Source organism: Dendrobates tinctorius, unplaced genomic scaffold, assembly GCF_039654945.1.
Source record: "Dendrobates tinctorius isolate UK_male_01 unplaced genomic scaffold, ASM3965494v1 ptg000089l, whole genome shotgun sequence".
In the NCBI taxonomy this organism is placed as follows: domain Eukaryota; kingdom Metazoa; phylum Chordata; class Amphibia; order Anura; family Dendrobatidae; genus Dendrobates; species Dendrobates tinctorius.
Window position 1 is genome coordinate 23,081,112 of NW_027361757.1, and position 24,215 is coordinate 23,105,326.

General features: G+C 47.0%; 2 protein-coding genes across 12 annotated transcripts in view; one reads left to right on the forward strand and one right to left on the reverse strand.

Annotated features, from left to right (window-relative positions):
• Positions 1-24,215, reverse strand: part of LOC141098268 (intelectin-1-like) — a 115,147-nt gene that overhangs the window by 57,353 nt on the left and 33,579 nt on the right. The window contains exons 1-5 of one of the 10 annotated variants that reach the window (XM_073585909.1): positions 22,016-22,031; positions 18,774-18,899; positions 15,529-15,598; positions 13,306-13,473; positions 12,749-12,996 (exon numbers count right to left, since the gene is read on the reverse strand). In XM_073585909.1, coding sequence (XP_073442010.1) covers positions 12,749-12,996; positions 13,306-13,473; positions 15,529-15,592 — 480 coding nt within the window. In that variant the 5' untranslated portion in view covers positions 15,593-15,598; positions 18,774-18,899; positions 22,016-22,031. Of the gene's footprint in view, positions 1-12,748; positions 12,997-13,305; positions 13,474-15,528; positions 15,599-18,773; positions 18,900-20,230; positions 21,419-21,481; positions 21,581-21,927; positions 21,993-22,015; positions 22,032-22,134; positions 22,236-22,499; positions 22,564-24,215 lie in introns of those variants that run through there. The other 9 variants (XM_073585907.1, XM_073585906.1, XM_073585904.1 and 6 more) reach the window with 9 other exon arrangements.
• Positions 20,061-24,215, forward strand: part of RPP30 (ribonuclease P/MRP subunit p30) — a 47,473-nt gene continuing 43,318 nt past the window's right edge. The window contains exons 1-2 of one of the 2 annotated variants that reach the window (XM_073585916.1): positions 20,061-20,211; positions 24,085-24,167. In XM_073585916.1, the coding sequence (XP_073442017.1) occupies positions 24,086-24,167 (82 nt within the window). In that variant the 5' untranslated portion in view covers positions 20,061-20,211; position 24,085. Of the gene's footprint in view, positions 20,212-22,120; positions 22,261-24,084; positions 24,168-24,215 lie in introns of those variants that run through there. The other variant, XM_073585915.1, reaches the window with a different exon arrangement.

Consider the following 24,215-nt stretch of genomic DNA (forward strand, 5'->3'; position numbering starts at 1 on the left):
CCAAACAGTGGTTTATGACCACATATGAGGTATCGGTGTACTCAGGGGAAATTGCTCAACAAATTTTAGGATCCATTTTATCCTGTTGCCCATGTGAAAATGAAAAAATTGATGCTGAAAGAAAATTTGTTGGAAAAATTAAAATGTCCTTTTTTTCCTTCCATGTTGCTTTAGTTCCTGTGAAACACCTAAAGGGTTAATAATCTTCTTGAATGTAGTTTTGAGTAGCTTGAGGGGTGCAGTTTTTAGAATGGTGTCACTTTTGGGTATTTTCTGCCATATAGACCCCTCAAAGTGACTTCAAATGTGAGGTGGTCCCTAAAAAAAATGGTTTTGTAAAAATGAGAAATCACTGGTCAACTTTTAACCCTTATAACTTCCTAACAAAAAAATATTTTGCTTCCAAAATTGTGCTGATGTAAAGTAGACATGTGGGAAATGTTATTTAGTAACTATTTTGTGTCACATAACTCTCTAGTTTGACAGAATAAAAATTCAAAATTTGAAAATTGCGAAATTTTCAAAATTTTTGCCAAATTTCTGATTTTTTCACAAATAAACGCAAAAATTATCGATCTAAATTTACCACTAACATGAAGCCCAATATGTCACGAAAAAACAAACTCAGAATCGCTAGGATGCGTTGAAGCGTTCCAGAGTTATTACCTCATAAAGGGACACTGGTCAGAATTGCAAAAAATGGCCAGGTCATTAAGGTCAAAATAGGCTGGGTTATGAAGGGGTTAAGGAACATTTTGCTGAAATTGTTCACAATTTTTAGGTGCAGTTGTTCACAGATTGATGAATCCCTGACAATCTTTGCTTCTGAGAGACTCTGCCTCTCCAATATGCTCTTCTTATACAGAATAATGTAACAGTTGAAAATTGACACTCAAGATGTTTTTCATTACTATCACCCACTTTTCCAGCCTTTTGTTAACCCTATGCCAATCGTTTTGAGATGTGTTGCTGTCATCAATTTCTAAATTAATTTTGGTAATTATTACAAATGAAAATAAATAACTTTCACCTTCTGATCTGTGTTCTATGTTCTGATGTGAATAAAATATGTCTAGAAGAGATTTCCAAATTATTGTACTGTTGTTTTCTCTACGTCTTATGCAGTATCTCAACTTTTTTTAAAGCTGAGGTTGCAAAAATAAGTAAATCTTGCAATATACCTCTTACTGAAATTCCTCTCTGTTCTCAAAAACAGAGGGATTTTTAATTCTAAAATTTCATGCTCGTTGCTTAGGTTACCAGCCACTTCTGCAGCCTATCAGTGATGGCCCCGTTTCCTAGGCAAAAGGACTGTACTGTACTTGCTAGTTTGTGCTTTAGAGCTTGGAAGTGCTTTTCTGAAGCTGACCAGATCACTGTATCCAGCCAGTCTCAATCGCCCTGTGCTCCTCTGAGGCTACAGAGGCAAGCAAGAAGTAGAGAGGCAGAACACACTGTACTTCTTAAGATAAAACATGAGAAAACACATTTAAGAGTTGCAAAATGTTATACCCATACTAGAGTTGAACCATTTTCATAATTCTAGTCCAGTAACCACTTACAGTTAGGTCCATATATATTTGGACAGAGAAAACATTTTTCTAATTTTGGTTCTAGACATTACCACAATGAATTTTAAACAAAACAATTCAGATGCAGTTGAAGTTCAGACTTTCAGCTTTCATTTGAGGGTATCCACATTAAAATTGGATGAAGGGTTTAGGAGTTTCAGCTCCTTAACATGTGCCACCCTGTTTTTAAAGGGACCAAACGTAATTGGACAATTGACTCCAAGGCTATTTCATGGACAGGTGTGGGCAATGCCTTCATTATGTCATTCTCAATTAAGCAGATAAAAGGCCTGGAGTTGATCTGAGGTGTGGTGCTTGCATTTGGAAGGTTTTGCTGTGAAGGAAACATTCGGTCAAAGGAGCTCTCCATGCAGGTGAAACAAGCCATCCTTAAGCTGCAAAAACAGAAAAAACCCATCCGAGAAATTGCTACAACATTAGGAGTGGTAAAATCTACAGTTTGGTACATCCTGAGAAAGAAAGAAAGCACTGGTGAACTCATCAATGCAAAAAGACCTGGGCGCCCACGGAAGACAACAGTGGTGGATGATCGCAGAATAGTCTCCATGGTGAAGAGAAACCCCTTCACAACAGGCAACCAAGTGAACAACACTCTCCAGGAGGTAGGCGTATAAATATCCAAATCTACCATAAAGAGAAGACTGCATGAAAGTAAATACAGAGGGTTCACTGCACGGTGCAAGCCACTCATAAGCATCAAGAATCAAAAGGCTAGACTGGACTTTGCTAAAAAACATCTAAAAAAAGCCAGCACAGTTCTGGAAGAACATTCTTTGGACAGATGAAACCAAGATCAACCTCTACCAGAATGATGGAGAGAGAAAAGTATGGCAAAGGCATGGTGCAGCTCATGATCCAAAGCATACCACATCATCTGTAAAACACGGCGGAGGCAGTGTGATGGCTTGGGCATGCATGGCTGCCAGTGGCACTGGGTCACTAGTGTTTATTGATGTTGTGACACAGGACAGAAGCAGCCGAATGAATTCTGAGGTATTCAGAGCCATACTGTGTGCCAGCCAAAACATAAAGCCAAAGCAACCCAGGAGTTTATTAAAGGAAAGAAGTGGAATATTCTTGAATGGCCAAGTCAGTCACCTGATCTCAACCCAATTGAGCATGCATTTCACTTGTTAAAGACTAAACTTCAGACAGAAAGGCCCACAAACAAACAGCAACTGAAAACCACCGCAGTGAAGGCCTGGCAGAGCATCAAAAAGGAGGAAACACAGCGTCTGGTGATGTCCATGAGTTCAAGACTTCAGGCAGTCATTGCCAACAAAGGGTTTTCAACCAAGTACTAGAAATGAACATTTTATTTACAATTATTTAATCTGTCCAATTACTTTTGGTCCCTTTAAAAACAGGGTGGCACATGTTAAGGAGCTGAAACTCCTAAACCCTTCATCCAATTTTAATGTGGATACCCTCAAATGAAAGCTGAAAGTCTGAACTTCAACTGCATCTGAATTGTTTTGTTTAACATTCATTGTGGTAATGTCTAGAATCAAAATTAGAAAAATGTTGTCTCTGTCGAAATATATATGAACCTAACTGTATGTAGTAAATGGCAGTCAGACCACAGCACTGTGAACCTCCTACAGCCTGTGTGACCCTGGTCCCTTCTTCTGATAAGCAGGTGGCTGCGCCTGCACTGCATTGTCATGAAGTTTTGGAGGCCTATAATGGCAGAAAAGGTGCCAGGAAGGTCTCAGGTAGTAGGAGGTTCCAAGTGTTTAGATCTTGCGGCAATGGAATGATTAAGTAACTACTGGATCAGGTGTAGGAGTGGTGGAGATGAATTTCTACTCTCTGACACCCTAAGTGGTTAAATGTACTTTATATTAATGTATGTTATCTGAACATAAAACCCTCTGAGGCTGCAGTTTAGCCTAGACAGTGTTAACTGTGACGATCGACCCAGATTATGGAGGGGGGAACTGAGAGTTAGTGCCAATTTCAGGAAGCGTCAAGGGTAGTTAGAGAAAGTGTGGTAAAGTGACAGCAGTGGTCATAGGCAATAGTTTGCTAGGGATAACGTGAGCTTGATACTCGGGGGCAGTGGATTGCCATAGATCGCTTCCTTGAGAATCCATCTGTCTGCCTGGGAACCTTGAGATATACATCAGGTCCTTTAGGTGCAGTAAGGCTACTTTCACACATCCGGTGTGTGGGGTCCGGCGGCGTGCGGCGAAAAGCCGGGCCGCCGGATCCGGCCTGCAGCCGTGACACCGGATGTGTGTGCGGCGAGACGATACGGCTCGGACATTATTAAAGGAGCCGCAGGACGAGGTGGACAGAGGCAGCCAATGAGACAGCTGCTGAAAGGGAGGTGAGGGGAGGAGAGGATAGGAGAGGGGAGGGGAGGAGAGGGGAGGGGAGGGGGGTGGAGAGAGAGAGACATGGGGGGTTAACACTTAGTGTCCAGGCAAGATAATCTCTCTCTCTTGCCGGGCACTTGTGGGGTTAACCCCACAGAGAGATCTCTCTCTCTCACCCAGACACTGTGAGTGTTAACCCCACAAGTGCCCGGCGAGAGAGATCTCTCACAAGTGTCCGGGTGACAGAGAGATCTCTCTCTCGCCGGGCACTTGTGGGGTTAACATTCACAGAGTCCGGGCATGCGCTGTGGAAAAAGCCTGTCCGGCGCTGCAAAAAAACGTTACATGGAACGTTTTTTCCAGACGCCGGACAGGCTGTTTTTGCCGGATCAGGCAAAAACCGGATACGCCGCATAGGTATCCGGCGCAATGCGGCAATAATGAAACTGAATGGGGGAAAAACCGGATCCGGTGGCAACCGGCGCCGGATCCGGTTTATACACTTTTTGCCGCATCGCGCCTGATGCTGAAAACCGGATGTGTGAAAGAGGCCAAAGCCTGCGAAGGTGAAGGGAAAGATGGACTCAAACTCAGAGCGGGAAGTGATGGAATCCGGGTGCATTGCTTGTGATTGTGACGGACAGGCCGAGAATCAGCGGAGTCAGACATTCCGGGGTCAATACCAAAACAGCACGTAGTAAACCGAGGGAAAATACGAAGTCGTAAGTCAGGTCACATGCCAGGGTCAGAATACCAGAGAAATAGCCGATAAGCAAAGGGGCAATAACAAGCAGGTAATCAGAACACAGTACAAAAGTCAAAAGCAGAATATCAGATGCAAAGGGGCAAATACAAACGGGTAGTCAGAACACGGTCTAAAGGCCCCGTCACACATAGCGATCTTGCTAGCGAGATCGCTGCTGAGTCACAAGTTTTTTGATACAACAGCGATCTCACCAGCGAGATCGCTGTGTGTGACAGCGATCAGCGACCGACCCCCTGCCGGTATCGCTGATCGCTCTTGGAAAGCCCTGTGTCATGATACCAGTGCTGGGTGACCGGCACTTTTGGGGTTAATGTTCTGATCGCAGTGCAGACTCTCACCTGCACACCTGGGACCTCTTATGGTGGCCTCTCATTGGTTCTGGGGAGGCTTCTTATAGCCTCAGGAAGCTCCCATCCCCCGTCAGTTATACTTTCGCCCTTGGCATTGTGTGGTGACCCCTGAGTGTGTTAGTGCCGTGTTCTGGTTGCTTGATTCCCTGTGTATGACTCGGTCTGTTCTCTGGATTTTGCTTTGGATTCTGCTTGGTACCTTCTATGTCCGTTTGTTTTTTTGATCTCTGCTTGGCCCTGACTGTACGTTCTGTCTCATCCCTGGTACTGTATTGATATCTTGTGTATGACCTTTGGCTTTGTCTGACCTCCAGTCTGTTTATCCCTCCTGTACCTCGCTTGCCTGTATTGTGCCTGACCTCTGCTTTGCCCGACTCTGAGTTTTCTTCCTCCTCTGAAAGCAGGATGCTAAGCCCGTTCACATGACCGTAGGTCCTGTGTCGGCTTTCTAATCTTCTACATTCAGGTCCCGTGCATCTTTATTGTCCGGCTGTTCTTGTCCCCAGGGGTCCCTACGGTGCGGGTGAGTCCCTGCTTAGCGGAGGCTGTACGCCGGTGCTGTCAGGACCCTGACACCCTGGAGTTTTCTTTTATCGCTGACGAAGGAAGTTCTATTCCGAAACGCGCGTCGGGGCGCGTTCACAGGCATCCCTAGGCATCATCCTTCGGCTCATTAGGTATTTTTCTTTCATCTCCTGCTCCCATTTCTTCTTTTTCTCTTTTCACATCGTGTGGCACTCCATCAGTGTCTCTTTTTTGTCCACAGCACACATTTGGTTTTTATTTTTTTGCACTTCTCATTTTATACATTGTTTGCACAGCTGTTGTTGTTCATTATTATTTTTTTATTATTTTTTGTACACTGTGTATATACAACTTTGGATATTTATCATTACATGGTGCACTGTATGCACAATTCTTTTTGGGGGCTTTATTAAGGTTTTATTTATATTTATTTATTTTTCTTTTTTCATATTTTTGAGCCTGTGCCTTATGGGTATATATTTAACCCTATGTTGTAGGTCATTATAATCCAACATTACGCATTTATTTGGGATGCCTTTTTATTTATTTATTTTTAGTGTACACCCATTTATATTTCAATAAAGGTGTTTTTATTTATCTTCACGTGTTGCTGTATATATTGTTCCTACTTGGCACTCTGTCAGCATCATCTTCCACCATACTCATTGGTATTGGGTTCAAATCACCTAATTAGCAAGGCAATTACAAAGAACAGGGACCTCCTGTGGAAATCTCTGCATATTCCAGTCTCAGATAGGTCAACCAAGCTGTCCGTCAAAGCACTGACACCTCAGCACTCCCGAGCACAGGCTAGGATGACAGAGCTGTCCATCACACTCTGAGCAGAGGAATCGTAACAGTGGTGGAGAAGAATTCCTAGTGCTAGAGGAGTTAGCAAGAGAGATTTTCTAACTATATCAACTAGGGCTGAAGTTATGTCCACTACCTGTGGGAAAGACTGTAACCCATTGGGCCCTATTCTATATGCTTAATTGTAATGACTGTAAGCTGCCAAGTAAAAGTTTGACTACTTTAACACATTCAGTGTTTCCCCTGGGTTTTTTTTCATTTGAAGGTTCTAGAAGATGAAAACCTGGAACCAGTGGAGGCCTATGCGTCACAAGTAAGTGTGATGCACCTGTGAGGTAGCGCTGTCACTCATGGTTGGGGGACGCTCGCTTGGCAGCAAATAAATCACATCCGGTACGGGTTTTCCATAAAACCATATCAGTCCGTGAGGTTTATTCACCAACATAAACCACGGCAGCAATATACAACATACAGTTCTTATCAGGATAGCGTCCATTGGACAGGCTAATCAGCCTCAGCGTTATCTCACCCGTCAGGGTTCCTTATGCGGCTTCACCATCGCATACGTTAGTTCCCTCCAGGGAGCTCTCAGGCACACATCGCCATTGCTCACACAGCCACTCCACAGGCTGTTAGCGAGGAGATCCTTCTCCTCACAGGACCTTCCAAACTGGACCAATCAGGTCCCAGCATTCACCCATGTGACCTAACCTGGCCACCATATATGGTCCGTAGCCACGCCCACCAGGTCACATGGCTATGACCTCATCACAGGTCCTTCACATACTCACATAGCCTTTTACTATAGGTGCTATCAGACACACCCCTGGGTGGATTTGTAGGCAGCTATAACCCGCCCATCTCTCTAGCTGCCTGAAGGCTTCTCCCTAACACCTAGGCACGAAAGATCAGCTCTGCTGATCAGCACATAACCAAGCCTTCATCTCAAAGCCAGCCACTTTGAGATACATAACGGCCACTCAGTATTCTACCACTCATCCTCTCTCTTGGGACATCCACACAGCGCCCCCTAGCGGACACAGTAGTCATTACACCACATACCCCGCCCCTCTGTTCAAACTTGTGGGGTTGAAAACACAATCTTACACCAGGATCTCGAGACCGGGCACTCATTACACCTTGCCCCCCAGGTCGAGAGAACCGTCTCCATCTGTCATACGGCCTCATCTCTGCGTTAGGCCTCCCCATCCCCAGCAGTCAGAATATCAGTCATTGTCTTTGACCCTCCAGTTGCAGTCTGTCTGCGTCATCAGACACTGTCTAGGCACCATATTCCTCTTCCTGTCTGTTCCATTCCCCGACCAGCTCCCCCGGTTGGTACGGTCATCAGTCTTAATCAGGCCTACTGTCTGACCTGAGTCTGACTCATTCAGGGTCTCACAGGAACTACGGTCTCTCAACGTCATCCTGCCAGTCGAACTACCACTTGCTGACACTCTTCGGTCACCTGCCATGTCACTACTTGGAGGAACCCTTCGGGTCCTTACATCTTGGGTTGGAGGCGGCCGCCACCTGGTATTCCGTATTTCTTTATTAATTCGCTGACGGTCCAGCCTCAACTGCTCAATTTCTTGCAGGTATCCCACTCGATACTCCACGAGCATCCGAAAGTCTCTCAGGCTCTCTGCGGAGCCAACCACCATGATGAGAATTCTACCCACTTCACTGGATACCTGGTCTTCATTATCAGGAGGAATCCTCACCCTCACCACACCGGAGATATTCACAAGGTCTTGCATTACCTTCCCGGATCTTCCAATGACTCTCCCAATCAGAGCTTTGGGTACCGAAACCACGTCTTTCCGCAAACCCAGCCGATCCATAGCCTCCCTGGCTAACTCCAGGAGTCGAGCAGCCTTCACATTACTCTGCCTAACCAATTGTTTGACACGTAGACACTGCAAATGCATCTCTTTCAGGACAGCTACTCGGTTTGATGTATCTTCTCTGGCTGATACTATCACCAACTGTCGAGTCTCAGGTGCCCAGTGCACCTTACAGGCTTTGATCGCCTCTTTGAAAGCCTCATGCACACCTTCCTCCGCACAGGCGTCTTGCATGTCTTCTAGAACGTCAATCACAGTCTTGAAGGATGTGGTCTTGCTCTCTTCCAGGCCAGGAGGCTCTGGCCTTACCACGGACACTTCCCTCACTACAGTTGACCCGACCAGGTGACTGTCTTCTTCAGTTCTTAACTCATCAACTTCACACGATTGGATCACTTCATGACCCTTGGCCACTATGGCTACTGGCAGTTCTGTCTTATTATCACTCACGCTCACCCGCGGTAAGTCTTCGTCCAACTTCTCTCACAGAACACCTTTCACTAGTCCTCTGAGTTCCTCCATCTCTTCCTTGAGGTTCTTGTTCACACTTTGCCAGGTGGACAGGTGACCTCTGAGCTCCAAGACTTCTTTCTCGAGCTCCTCGACCCTGTGCTCGGCCATTTGTCTCAGGACTCTTTCTCGTTTGACATGTTCATCCACCTCTTCTCTGAGGGCCTTATTCAGTCCTTGCCATGTTACCATGTGACCTTTGAGCTCAGAGACTTCTTTCTCTAGCTCCTCTAGTCTGTGCTCCCTGTTTCTCTCAGAGCCACAGTCACCCCCAGAGTCTGAGTTACTCCGACCTGCCGAGTAATCTTTCCAGCTACCCATTAACCGTGTGACTACTTCAGCCGTCTTATCCACCATGTCAGCGTCAGTTTTGTCACGAGATGTCTGGTCCGTCCGTTGGGCTGACGTACCCCTTTTCCCGGACACTTCGACCTCTGACCTTTCCACGTCAGGAGCCGTCACCGTCTTCGTATTGGTTAGCCCAACAGTAGGAACGTCTCCACCCTCCTGGCATATATCATCAAACCTGACAAAGTCCCGGCCAACATCCAAGGCATATACTAAGTCTGATGGTATACTGCCACCTTGGCACTCACTGCCTTCGAGCACCTCAAACATTATTCTGTCTACAGCATAGTTCACCATGACCCCATGTTTACAGCGAACCTGGACCATTTTTTGGTCAGACAGAAAGTGAGAGGAGTTCCTACCAGAGTCACCTGACTCTTTGAGTCCAACCGCCCCGAGATCCCTTCCCGGTGTAGCATCACAGTGCACACTTGCGGCCAGTCATCACCCGGAAAGAATATCCCACATTCTGGAAATGACATACATGAACACTGCAGTTTCCCAGACATACCCACTGAGCCAACCAGTGCTGCCATATCTTCACACTCGGCCCCTTTCTGGACTACCACCCCAATTTGGGTTACCGCCCCCCTCTGTGACTTCTCCCCCTTTTGGGCTACCACCCCGATTTGGGTCACCACCCCCTTTTGGGACTCCACCCCCTTTCGGGATCTCCCCATGTCTGTTATACCGGTCTTCTCAGACTACAGTTCACACCACACAGTTTATGTCTCTTACGATACCAGACAAGTCATTGCTGGCACCGATCACCGAGACCAACGGTTGCTGTTCTCACACACAGCGGCTGGAGTCACTGCAGCTCCTGCAGCGCCGTCTTCGTGGACCCGCAGATCCACCGGAAGCCGCTTGTCACCTTCATGACCCCACTGAGCCACATCAAGCCGCTTGTCACCTTCGCGACCCCAATGAGCCACATCAAGCCACTTGTCACCTTCTTGACTCCCACTGAGCCACCGCAGGCTGAGTCGAGAAAAAAGAAGAAAAAAAACACACCACAAAAAAACTCGCGTGTCCTGACTGTGTGCTATTCAGGACGCTCCTGTCTCGACCTGAGACCGTCCAACACACAGGGCGCACCGGGTGCGATTCAGGGAGCAACCCTCCTCCCAGGGTCTCCCCACACACCGGCCCCACCAGGTCCAGGGGCTCGGCGGGTGCAACACTCGCGCCCCACCAGGTCCAAGGTCACACCACGTGCTCCTGGGATCCGACTCTGCTCCCAGGGCTGACCCTCCAGGACCTTTCCTCACTGAACCCTCCAGGTACACTGTCTTCCTCACTGACCCAGGTCAGTACCACACGAACACCAGTCCGATACCTGTGTCGGCCACACGGGTCACCGTTTTACTCATTGACCCAGGTCAGTACCACATGAACACCAGTCCGTTTCTCCTGTGTTGCCCACACAGGTCCTCAGGTACCTCTTCTCCGCAGAGGCACCCTAGCAATCGCCAGTCTCTTTCTCCTGGGGAAGCGGCCGCACTGGGCTCACCGATCCGGACAGTGCCTTACTCACTAGGCCGCCCCACGGTTTCCAGAACCACAGCCGGACAGTGGCTTCCCCACTTGCAGGCCGTCACAGGCTCTGCTCACACGTGGCCGGTCAGCAGCACATCACACGGCTTCCACAACCGTCAGCCCTCCTGGCTCAGCGTTGCTCTTTGCCACCGAATTTTGCAGTCCTTATCCGTTGCTCCCAGCAACAAGGCTACACCACTGCCCATAGCCTTCTCCACCAATTGTGAGGTAGCGCTGTCACTCATGGTTGGGGGACACTCGCTTGGCAGCAAATAAATCACATCCGGTACGGGTTTTCCATAAAACCATATCAGTCTGTGAGGTTTATTCACCGTCATAAACAATGGCAGCAATATACAACATACAGTTCATATCAGCATAGCGTCCATTGGATAGGCTAATCAGCCTCAGCGTTATCTCACTGGTCAGGGTTCCTTATGCGGCTTCACCATCGCATACGTTAGTTCCCTCCAGGGAGCTCTCAGGTACACATCGCCATTGCTCACACAGCCGCTCCACAGGCTGTTAGCGAGGAGATCCTTCTCCTCACAGGACCTTCCAAACTGGACCAATCAGGTCCCAGCATTCACCCATGTGACCTACCCTGGCCACCATATATGGTCCGTAGCCACGCCCACCGGGTCACATGGCTATGACCTCATCACAGGTCCTTCACATACTCACATAGCCTTTTACTATAGGTGTTATCAGACACACCCCTGGGTGGATTTGTAGGCAGCTAGAACCCGCCCATCTCTCCAGCTGCCTGAAGGCTTCTCCCTAACACCTAGGCACGAAAGATCAGCTCTGCTGATCAGCACATAACCAAGCCTTCATCTCAAAGCCAGCCACTTTGAGATACACAACGGCCACTCAGTATTCTTCCACTCATCCTCTCCCTTGGGACATCCACACAGCGCCCCCTAGCAGACACAGTAGTCATTACACCACACACCCCACACACAGCAGTACACCAGGATGGGGACACGTTTTGTCTGTAGGATGCCAGAGTGAGCGGAAGCAGCAGCTCTCCCACGACTACCTCTCTCCGGCACCTTACACAGGGTTCTGCTCAATCTCTTTGCTCTAATACATGCCTAAAAATACAGTATGTTGGGGCAATACAGAACTTTTTAATTATTCATTTTAATGAAAAACGTTTTAGCAACAAATAATCAAGAAAAAATATAAATATAATGTATTTAGGTCATGTAAAGGTATTACTGGTTTTAAGACAAGAAGGGACCCCAGGCTGGGCAGCATGCAAGTGGTCACCAACTTACACAGTAACCATTTCAAGGAGGAGCCAGGGCCTACGGCCGGGATTAGGCAGATCTGATATGGCGAGCCTTTTAACTTTTCCTATTGAAACCGGACAAGGGGAATGGGAGGAAGCTGGTGGACCTAAAGGCACAGACGCCGTTGAAGGGACAAAGATTGTCCAGCAAGGCAGAGACTGCCAGGAGAGGCAGAGATTGCCAGAAGGGACAGAGATTGTCCAGTGAGGCAGAGATTGCCAGGCGAGACAAAAATTGTCCAGCGCGGTAGAGATTGCAGGGACAGAGATTGTTATATGGGACAGGGAATGTCCAGCGGGGCAGAGATTGCCGGGAGAATCAGAGATTGCTAGGGAAAGCTCCAGGAATGTTATTGCGTGAGAACTGTGTTGCATCTGTAATAAGAACCCTGTTGCTAAGTAAAGTTGAACAGTTAAGCATGGATAAATTGATTATAAAGTCATTTGTGAGAACCGGGCATCTGAAGCCGAGATAGCTGAAGCAGAAGGAGTCCTAGAATCTAAAGTTAGTGTTCTACTTTATGTTTCCTTCGCCTCCTTACAAAATCATGGGAATCGCGGCTCTTTGACCGTCGGGGATGATTTAACTGCCAATCAGAAGTGATGTTTGCCTCGCTGTCATGCACATGACAGAGTGGCAAACACTGGATGTTCTGGCCCACCATTCAAGGGAATGCAGTCAGGGTTCGGGTCTAGGTACTGTTCTGATACCTGAACCCGCAATTTTTGTAACTGTTCAGCCGAACCCGCCGGATCTGAACATCCAGGGGTCCGCTCATCTCTAATTACAATGGTAAATTACAATGGTAGAAGAATGAAAAATATAGATATCTGGCAAATCACCTTATAGTCATCACTGGCGGCTCCATCTGGTAGACCAAATGTGGCATAGTTATCCCAGTTACCATCTCCTTTAGGATTATTGAGGTTGTCTCCATTCTGACTGGACCAGCGATCTCCTACTGTACATTTGCCATTCATATTGTTTTCATGGACACTGGCCACCAGTGTCCAACCTCCACCATTAGTTGTCATGTCACAGTAGGTCTGGTACATCACTCCATCTTCAGTGGTCAGCATGTATACTCCATCTATAATCACACCAGTTCAGATGGTATTGAGCCTTTCTTTATATCACAGCGTGCACAACGGTATACTGTATATCTCATGTTTTATTGAGCTTTACTGTTTTTGTGAACTGTTCAATCTAAATGTGATAACAAGAAGACAATAAAGCCACTGAAACGACACATTATAAACACCAAATGCTTATTGTGTATTGTCTTTTTGGATGCTATTTATTGTCATCATAGTCATAGTTTGCTATACTCTGTGCCTTAAAGATCTTTCAAAATAAACAAATGTCTTGCATTTATACTTTACATTTACATATTTCTCACCCTTTGCATTGTTTTTGTATTTCCTCACTTCCTTGCAGCTCCTGTACCCATAGCCCTCTCCACCAGTGGGATACCCAGGTTTAGATTTAGAGTCACTATTGGGGTTTTCATCCCAGCATGACAACAGGTTCAGAATGTTTTGCTTCATTTCAGAAATAGAAGAATCCCCTAAGAATGGAAATAAAGTTAGAGTAGTTTATTAGTAGAGATTCTCCTTTACACAACATTGAGTACATGCCGTATATACTCGTGTATAAGTCGAGTTTTTCAGCACATTTTTTTGTGCTGAAAACGCCGCCCTCGGCTTATACACAAGTCATTGTCCAGAAAGCCGGCGGGGGAGGGGGAGCGGTGGAGCAGGAGTCGGCGGCTGTTGGTAAAGCCTGTGCCACTGCTAAATAGCATACACAGTGACAGCTGCAGCCGCCGGCTTCCAGAAGACATCGTATTCACCCTCCTCCGCGTCTTCGCTGCATCTCTGTTGGTCCCAGCGCCGGCAGCTCTTCCTGTGCTGAGCGATCACGTGGCACTACTCATTAAGGTAATGAATATGCACGTGTCTCCACTCCCATAGGTGTGGAGCGCATATTCATAACCCTAATGAGCGGTACCACGTGATCGCTCAGCAGGAAGAACTGGTGGAAGCCGACACCAGCGAGGGCACGCTGGAGGAGGGTGAGTAGTATGTTTTTTGTTTTTTTGTAATAGTAAGCATGCATACCAGGACAGGAGGGGGGAGCCATGCATACAACGATGGGACGGGGGGGCCATGCATGCAACGACGGGACTGGGGGAGCCATGCATACAACGATGGGACGGGGGGAGCCATGCATACAACGACGGGACGGGGGGAGCCATGCATACAACGACGGGACTGGGGGAGCCATGCATACAACGACGGGACGGAGGAAGCCCATGCATAGAACGATGAGACGGGGGGAGCCACGTATACCAGGACAACGATGGGGGAGCCACGCATACTAGGACAGGACAGGGAAGCCACTCATAGCAGGACAGCGACGGGGGAAGCCACAGGTTTTCCTCTGATTGACAATTATCATCCAGAGTCACCCATTCCTCCTCCAGATCAAAAGAGATGGGGTGTTTAATTAAAGAAATGGTTGAGCATGTTTATGGAGGTGATGAAAACAACCGAGTTGTTGTACTCTGTAAGTAGTAACTGGTAACCTCTCTATTAATTAGTGGGGTTCCCAGTGATGAGACTCCCATTGGTCAGACATTTATTACCTATCTTGCGGATAGGAAATACATTTCAGTTATTAAAAACCAATTTATCTGACTTTTCTCACAACTGCTAGGTCCAAAGCAGTTTTGTCTGTCCCCCAAAAATCCTTACTGGGCAGGAACTATGGAGAGATCTGCCCTATATCTACATTAATGGAAACAGCTGAAAAGTTTCCAAAGTCCACCCCAAAAAAAAAAAACCTGGAGTGTATGCAGAACGAGAACGCCATTTGATTAATTTCCCTAACGGCTTTTATCTCACTCCTAGGCTATGTGCGAACGTTGCTTATTTGCTTGAAGAAATTTCTGCAAGGTTTCTGCATCTCTTGGCAGAAAAAAGCAGCGGAAAATGAGCGTGTTTTTTATGCGTTTTGGGTGCATTTTTTGCATGGGTTTTATCCTGTCCACTCAATGGGTCAAAAACGCAGAAAGAATTGACATGCTGCAGAAAATAAAACGCTGAAAATATGGACTGAAATTTACTGATCATCTGCACAACACTTCAGGATTGTCATTGAATTACCTTCCATAAGTATTCCATTGCATTTTTTGATCATTCATGAGCAGAAAAAAAAGAAGCACATACAAATACGCAATATGCACACATAGCCGTAATGTATCCAGAAATCTTCCACTACCTGGTGAGTGCTCTGCTACACACACAAGGAAACTTTGCAGCCTGCAACAATAAGTTGCATTATGGCGAACACCATATTTTTCTTAGGCAACACGTGAGTAAATATGAAGAAAAGTTTACCATTATCAGAAGAAAATACATTTGAAGCTTGAACTCTCATTTCCGATCATTGGGAAATATTGGAGAATAAGAAAGCCAAACCAACATTGCCCAGAGTCTTCCACATATTCTGCCTATAAACAATTATTTTAACACTTTTGCGACAGTTTTATAAAGAGATGACCTAAAGTCATTTCATTGGTCACTGCTTTTAATAAGAAATCTAAACCAAGAGTACTCACAACATTTGAGGGTGAATACACCTGAAAGGGCCAAAGACAGGACTGCCAGCTTGTGTACCCACATTTTCCACTGGAGAAAAAAAACACAAAGGTAAATTAATAATATTAATAATAAGAAGAGGGAAAGTATATTAGTAATAGTAACACAGGTAATTCAGTAACAATGTGATGATGTCCTTATGTCAAGTGATAAAAATGGTCTTAACATCTCAGAGACCGTGCAATGAGACACGGTGGCTCTCTGATTATGATTGACAGCTCTTACATTGTTATTAAACTAATTCAACTACACTTTCTAGTGAAAGGGGCTCTCCAGGACTTTGTTTTTGTTGTTTCTTTCTTTTATTAACTACCTGCCTGTTCTGCCCTGTGACGAACTGTTCTGGTACTGTGGGCAATTTTCCGCTTTTATTTGACCTCACGTCAACAGAGCAGTTCATTTTCTTCTCTTCTGCTCTGTCGACGGGGCGTCACTACCGATTCCGACGTCACGCTGATTGACAACCGGCTCTCCGCAGTTAGGTAGAGCGGAGCCGGCTATCAATCGGCATAACTGCAAAAATGTCTCCTTGACAGAGCAGAGCAGAAGAGGAGAAGAAGCTGCGCTGTCCATGTGACATCCCTGGAAGATGAAGAATCTCTGGCAAGAGCTGTCTGATTCGGGAACAGATCATTGCAAGGCAGAACAGGCGAGTAGCTACCAACCGCCTGCCAGTAAGTTCTTGGCCCTTTAGAAAAAAAAACACAAAGTGTTTGATAACTCCTTTAAGTAACATGACAGGATTGGGTAGTTTTAGGCTATGTGCCCACGTTGCAGAAATGCTGCGGAAATGTCCACATCATTTCCGCAACTTCCTGCTGCGGTTAAAACGCATGCGGAATTCGCATGGGTTTTCCCCGCAAAACACAAGCGTTTTTAGCTTGCAGAATGCTAGCACTTTTCCAAGCAATTTGAAGCATCGCTTGGAAAAGTGATTGACAGGTTGGTCACACTTGTCAAGCATAGTGCTTGACAAGTGTGACCAACCTTTTACTATTGATGCTGCCTATGCATGGTAAAAATAATAAAAAAATAAAAAATATGGCTATTCTCACCTTCTGCTGGCCCCCGATCTCCTCCGCGGCACTCCTGGTACATTCCGTTCCCAGGGATGCTTTGGGCGATGGACCTTTGTGACGTCATGCTCGCGAGACCGTGACGTCATCGCAGGTGATTCACGCAATGCATTTCTGGGACTGGAAGATGCTGGCCGCGTGGCTGAGAGCCGGGAGGACTCCGGGAGCCATCAGAGGGTGAGTATATCACTATTTTTTATTTTAATTCTATTTTTTACAGTGATATGGTACCCAGGACATGGACCAGAGTCTTCACTCCTCCAGACCCTGGGTACCATCCGCACATGAAGTGCTCACTTTACGCATGGTGTGCATAGCCACATGCATAAAGTGAGCGTTTCAATGCAATCCTATGGCGGCGGAATCGCCATGATTCCACAGAAATAATGGACATGCTGTGGATTTTACCGCTATGCAATTCCGCAGCGGAAAAATCCACAGCATGGGCACAGCAACTGAGGAATCCCATAGGATTGCATGGGATGCGTTTTTTAAGCATTTTTTAAGCGCTTCCGCTGCAGGAAAAACGCGGCGGAAACGCTTAAAAAGCGAAACGTTGGCACACAGCCTTAGAGTCTGCGTAATGAGGAAACAAGCAGAATACGTCCACATTCACACTGGCCAACTGCAGCCGTTGATCGAACCACAATAGGCTGTTACATGGCAAGTAACCAGTGTAGACAGGCTGACCGCTATTTCATGTGCAAGGAATGACTGCTCCTATGATTGTTATCATCGTCCTCAGCATTACAGGATGAATGCCTCTAAGCTTAAAAGTCAAATAACCCGATGGGTGAGAATTGTGCTTATTTATCCAGTAACTGGCAGCCTGTTTACACAGATCAATGGTCAAGAAAAAAGTATGTAAAATACCATCTTATAAGTCTATAAGGCCGGCGTCACACTAGAAATACGGGCGAGTGAGAGGCGTAAAAACCACGCATTGCACACGGACCAAAGATTCTCTATGGGGCAGCTCCCATCAGCCGTATATTTCTCGTGCGTATTTTACGGGCCGTGCCAATCGCAGCATGCTGCGATTGTCACCATACTACGCCTGTAATAAGCCAATGCAAGTCTATGGGTGCGCAAAAAATATCCATTACATACGGACCAGATGTGTGACTTGTGAGAAATACGCACCCGGTGTCCTTTAGAAAAGCCGGCAATTCAGTGCGCGATACAGTAAACTCACACTGACAGGTTTAATAAAGGAACGAAAGAATAGATATATACACATAGAATACATATATATACACACACACACACGTCATTGAGACACATATACAGTATTGCAAGATGACATTAAGCCATTAATATTAACCCATTAGCCACCGATACAGGGCAATGGGAATAGAGAGGATAAGTGCCAGAAAAGGCGCATCGTATAGATGCGCCTTTTCTGGGGTGTCTGGGGGCACATTTTTGTAGCCGGGGGGGGGCAAGAACAATGGTCCCTCTCAAGGCTATTAAAATCTGCCCTCACTCACCTGCTTTACCTCTCTGGTTGCGATTTTGCTTCGGGAGCCCACGCAATTTTTTACAACGAATTAACCCCTTCAATTAACACCTAGACGTCCCAAATTTTACACACAAACCCTCATCTAATTACTAGTGAAAGACATAAAAAAAAACATGAAATGAAATGGTTTACTGTAAGTAAACCATGTGTCATTTCATATCGGGTTGGGGAATGATTTTACAGAAGCCGGCAATTGATTTTGCGGCTATTCTGCTATGTAGAACTCTATGAAATGTAAATATATATATATATATATATATATATATATACATATGTGTGTCTCAATGACATGTATATATATATATTCTATGTGTATATATCTATTCTTTCGTTTGGGATTAAACCTGTCATTGGGCTCCACTATATGTCCATTTTGCAAGCCTGAGAGAAAATCTCGGCATACGGATTACTTACATGGGAAAAATATGCGGCCACACCCTGACAACGGATGACATACGGAGCACTGTTTAGGGACCATTTCTGCGTATTACAGACATAAAATACGGACCGTGTTTTTATACGATGTGTGTGACTCCAGCCTAAACGTGAGTCTGTGAGGTTAAGCTGACAGTATAACTGAAGTTTATAGCCTCAGTGCACTACTCACTCCACTGGTTATACGTCACCACCTCCCTCACTGGTGACTGACAGCACCGGCATGAGCGATCGCTGCAAACATATCATGGCTGCCGTGATTGATGGCTATCTTGCACTAGGCCGCCTCTGTCCATCCCTGGTGGATTACATTACACATTCATTAGCGCCTTCCTCCTTCTGTTTTTCTTATTATTATTATAGCGCCATTTATTCCATGGCGTTTTACATGTGAGGAGGGGTATACATAATAGAAACAAGTACAGTAATCTTAAACAATACAAGTCACAACTGGTACATGATTTAAGTTTATGTGAGGATACTTTGGACGGAAAGATTTGCAGATTACATTCTACAGTATATGAACCTTGTCTATTGCAAAATACCGTTAATATCTGTGAATTTACTGTTTTACCTATAACATTCAAATTGTTAGTAGAAATAGCTTCACAAGAAGTTTGTGTGGTAACAGATACCACTATAATACCAGATATGCAAACTCCCTTTGTGGGATGTTTGATGGATGTATCCACAATACGATGGGAAAATCACATTCTTACTAACTCCTGATCAAGTTATACAAGAAACGGTTCAGTGGAACCCTAAACTTTTAGAAGTAAACAATTGGGAATTAAATGTGACTAAATTAAGAGATGTTATTACGCATTCAGAAGAGGGTATGAAGATGCTTTCTGTTTTAAATAAAACAATACAACAGCATTTAATTAGAACTACCATAGTTGTAGGAAAAATTGTAAAAATGGGGTCTATAATAGCTGATGCTCCTTCTCATCATTGGTATGATATATTCAAGGGTCATTCTCCCTCAGCTCAAAAGATGCTAAATTGGATCATTCACCCTGTGTTGGTACTTGCCATAATAGTAATGCTCCTTTCAATGTGGAATTGCTATATGGCATACAAAATATTCTGTAGGAAACCAAAAGTACTGATGGTGACCTATAGAAGTAGAAAATAATTCCCGTGCTCAAGGACCGATTGTGATACTTATGTGATATGAATGATGTATGATTGATATTAGAAAAGGTATCCAGATGGTAGGTAGGTGATCACGGGTCTTATTATTCCTTTTCAAAAGTATTCAGTACAACATTACCAGAGACTGGGGATTTGACCGCTGAATGACCTCTCTGAGTACATGATTAAGGAATGTGAAAAACAACCATACAGCGCTTGCGTAACACAAGCAGAGCACGAGTTGAAATGTTCACTATGCAGCTGTACAGCTTGTGTAAACATTGTAGAAGTTGTAGTGCGCAGGACTAGATTCATATCTAGGAACAGTTTGTATATAACCGAGGGAATTTCCACTGGCGAGTAGGGACGTTCCAGGAGACTTATGGACGCATATCTTCTGTGATGGAGTTTTACGGGATATTTCCTCCTCGCCAATCGAGTCCCCCGATAGAGGAGTGATGCTACAATATCCGGTAATATATTGATGCTTACTTTCTCTATGAATAGATGATGTATTGATCATGTAATGTTAGACTACTGCTGCTAAAATTCATATGTTAATTCATTAATATCTCTGATTTTAATAGAATAAAATACTATTGTTTTACTGAGCACAGACTTCTCGTCTCTTGCTTAATTAGTATATTAGTGAGCGCTACGTATGTAAGGACCATAAGTCCATCATATTGACTCGGTAAGACAGGGCCACCGACACATCACCGGCAATGACCGGGCCACCGACACATCACCGGCAATGACCGGGCCACCGACACATCACCGGGCCACCGTCAATGAGCGGGCCACCGACAGATCACCGTCAATGAGCGGGCCACCGACAGATCACCGTCAATGAGCGGGCCACCGACAGATCACCGTCAATGAGCGGGCCACCGACAGATCACCGTCAATGAGCGGGCCACCGACAGACCACCGTCAATGAGCGGGCCACAGACAGATCACCGTCAATGAGCGGGCCACAGACAGATCACCGTCAATGAGCGGGCCACAGACAGATCACCGTCAATGAGCGGGCCACAGACAGATCACCGTCAATGACCGGGCCACAGACAGATCACCGTCAATGACCGGGCCACAGACAGATCACCTGCAATGACCTGGCCACAGACAGATCACCTGCAATGACCTGGCCACCGACAGATCACCGTCAATGAGCGGGCCACAGACAGATCACCGTCAATGAGCGGGCCACAGACAGATCACCGTCAATGAGCGGGCCACAGACAGATCACCGTCAATGAGCGGGCCACAGACAGATCACCGTCAATGACCGGGCCACAGACAGATCACCGTCAATGACCGGGCCACAGACAGATCACCTGCAATGACCTGGCCACCGACAGATCACCGGCAATGAGCGGGCCACCGACAGATCACCGGCAATGAGCGGGCCACCGACAGATTACCGGCAATGAGCGGGCCACCGACAGATCACCGGCAATGACCGGGCCAGAGACAGATCACCGGCAATGAGCGGGCCACCGACAGATCACCGGCAATGAGCGGGCCACCGACAGATCACCGGCAATGAGCGGGCCACAGACAGATCACCGGCAATGAGCGGGCCACAGACAGATCACCGGCAATGAGCGGGCCACAGACAGATCACCGGCAATGACCGGGCCACCGACAGATCACCGGCAATGACCGGGCCACCGACAGATCACCGGCAATGACCGGGCCACCGACAGATCACCGGCAATGACCGGGCCACCGACAGATCACCGGCAATGACCGGGCCACCGACAGACAGATCACCGGCAATGACCGGGCCACCGACAGACAGATCACCGGCAATGACCGGGCCACCGACAGACAGATCACCGGCAATGACCGGGCCACCGACAGATCACCGGCAATGACCGGGCCACCGACAGATCACCGGCAATGACCGGGCCACCGACAGATCACCGGCAATGACCGGGCCACCGACAGATCACCGGCAATGACCGGGCCACCGACAGACAGATCACCGGCAATGACCGGGCCACAGACAGACAGATCACCGGCAATGACCGGGCCACCGACAGACAGATCACCGGCAATGACCGGGCCACCGACAGACAGATCACCGGCAATGACCGGGCCACCGACAGACAGATCACCGGCAATGACCGGGCCACCGACAGACAGATCACCGGCAATGACCGGGCCACCGACAGACAGATCACCGGCAATGACTGGGCCAGTTTCCACCACTCTACAGCAAACTGAGCCCCCAAACACCGAACCACGTGGTTATACAGGGAGCAGTCTCACAAGGGCAAAAGTAACATCGCCCGCTAACGATTCCCAGCCGCTCACATACAGTGCATGGTACCGGCAGAGGAATTCACCCAGGGATAGTCATAGTTGTCCACCCCGCCCGCATCTGTTACCAAGCTCTGATTGGTCAGAACGGTAACTGGGATCACGTGGACACTGCTGCGTTTCTTCCTCTTCAGAGAAGTTCAGACTCGGAGCGGCAGCCCGGGCACGTGAGGGGGACCTCGGCTGCGGCTGATGTGGGTGATCGTGTAGCGATCGGGCGACTCTCGGTTGTTTGTGGTAATCGGGTATCCGCGCGGATTGTTATGTAGCTTTCCCAGGCTTCTGCATGGACGGCTGCCGGAGTGGTGGCCGTATAGCCGTCATCTTATTCATCTAGGGGTTTTTTTAAACAGAATTTTTGCGCAAAACATGTTGGTGTAATTCAGTCTGTGCAAACATTTAGCGACTTTGTAGCCGGCAGAGCAGAGCTCACCTGGAAATCACCTCTCTGCCTGCTCCAGAGCTGTCTGCACCGCTGCGTCAGCGACCCCATGAGCAGCGCTGCAGCCAATCACTCAGCTCAGTGACTTCTGAACAGGGCACCAGATGAGGAGCTCAGTGATTGCAGCAGCGCTGCTGACGAACATAGATCAGAGACACTGCGCTGGACCTGGGGAGGGCAAGTGCAGCGTTTTACCCTGAATACTGAGGGTTTAGCTTAGAAAAAACAACTGATGCCGGGAGCAGGCACCGACGAGAGCAGGGGGACAAGACCGCAGACAGCGGGAATGCTTCCCCCCTCCATCCAGGTATATGCTCCCCATTCTGATATATATATGCCCTTCGTCTTGGTCTATGCCCCAGGTCCTGGTAGATGTCGGCCCCCAGTCCTGGTAGATGTCGGCCCCCGGTCCTGGTAGATGTCGGCCCCCGGTCCTGGTAGATGTCGGCCCCCGGTCCTGGTAGATGTCGGCCCCCGGTCCTGGTAGATGTCGGCCCCCGGTCCTGGTACATGTCCCCGGTTTTGCCGACCCAACTGTTCAATGCATAGAAAAAAAAAACACAAACATTGATCCTCGCCTTCTCCCCTGGGGCACCTCGTCATTTTCAAAGCAATGGGGGCGCTTGACATCAGGGACCACCCTGCAGCCCTGCGATGGAGAGGCTACCCTGCGATGGAGAGGCCACCCTGCAGCCCTGTGACAGCAGGGTCACCCTGCGATGGAGAGGCCGCCCTGCGATGGCGGGGCTGTCCTGCACGTGTGGCTCCCTATTCACTTCTATGAGAGTCCTGAAAATAGTGGTGTACGCTTTCTTGGATATTTTTGGTAATCCCATAGAAGAGAATGGAGGGACTGCTCTTGTGCAGCCACTTCTCCACTCATAGCGGCCATGCCACCAGACAGGGTAGGAGGAGGACCCCCCCATTAGACATTTACAGCATGTCCTGAGGATACGCCGTACAAGGGTGTTTTCGTTTTGCACATTTAATAGGATTTATTCATTGCTAGATTGGCCCGTGAAAAATTTTCGCACGTTGGTCGTCGGGGGCGCAGACAATTTCAGCAAAAGCAAGCTGGTCAAGCTGAGGCGAGCAAGTTTACTTTTCAAATGGTGTATCGTGTGTGTGGGGCGAAGTAATCAGTGAAAAAGCAGTGCATGTTTACTAATGTGTTGGTAGTGTGCTTTGGGGTACTGTGGTGCCACCTGCAGGTCATTTTTCCTTACTGAAGGTTAATGAAAATGAATGTTTAAACTGTATTTACCGATAAATCATGGATCTGTGGTTTGTTTGGCTATTTTCTTCCTGAAGGGGGCAAGTTTACCTTTCAAATGGTGTATTGTGTGTGTGGGTGCAGTATGAATGGGGATTCAAAGGAATCACCGAAAAACAGTGTTTAGAAATAATAGAATAGATACCTTCATACCTGTGTCATGTGATGGAGCATTGTGGGGTTGTTTTTTGTATTTTTTGGCTTCCTGTAGTGCTAGATTTAGTCTGTGTCTGAGGGACTCGTGTCATTGCCTACAGGTGACTTAATGGATATTTATATTTCTGCGCCCCGATTCTCTTTCAGCATGGCCGTGTTTGTGGACCTGAACATTCCAAACTGTACGGAAGTAAAGAAGTTGCAAAGTATTATAGAAATGGCGGCACACCGTAAGTACAGTGGATAATAGACCATTTCCAAGGGCCTTTTAATTACTA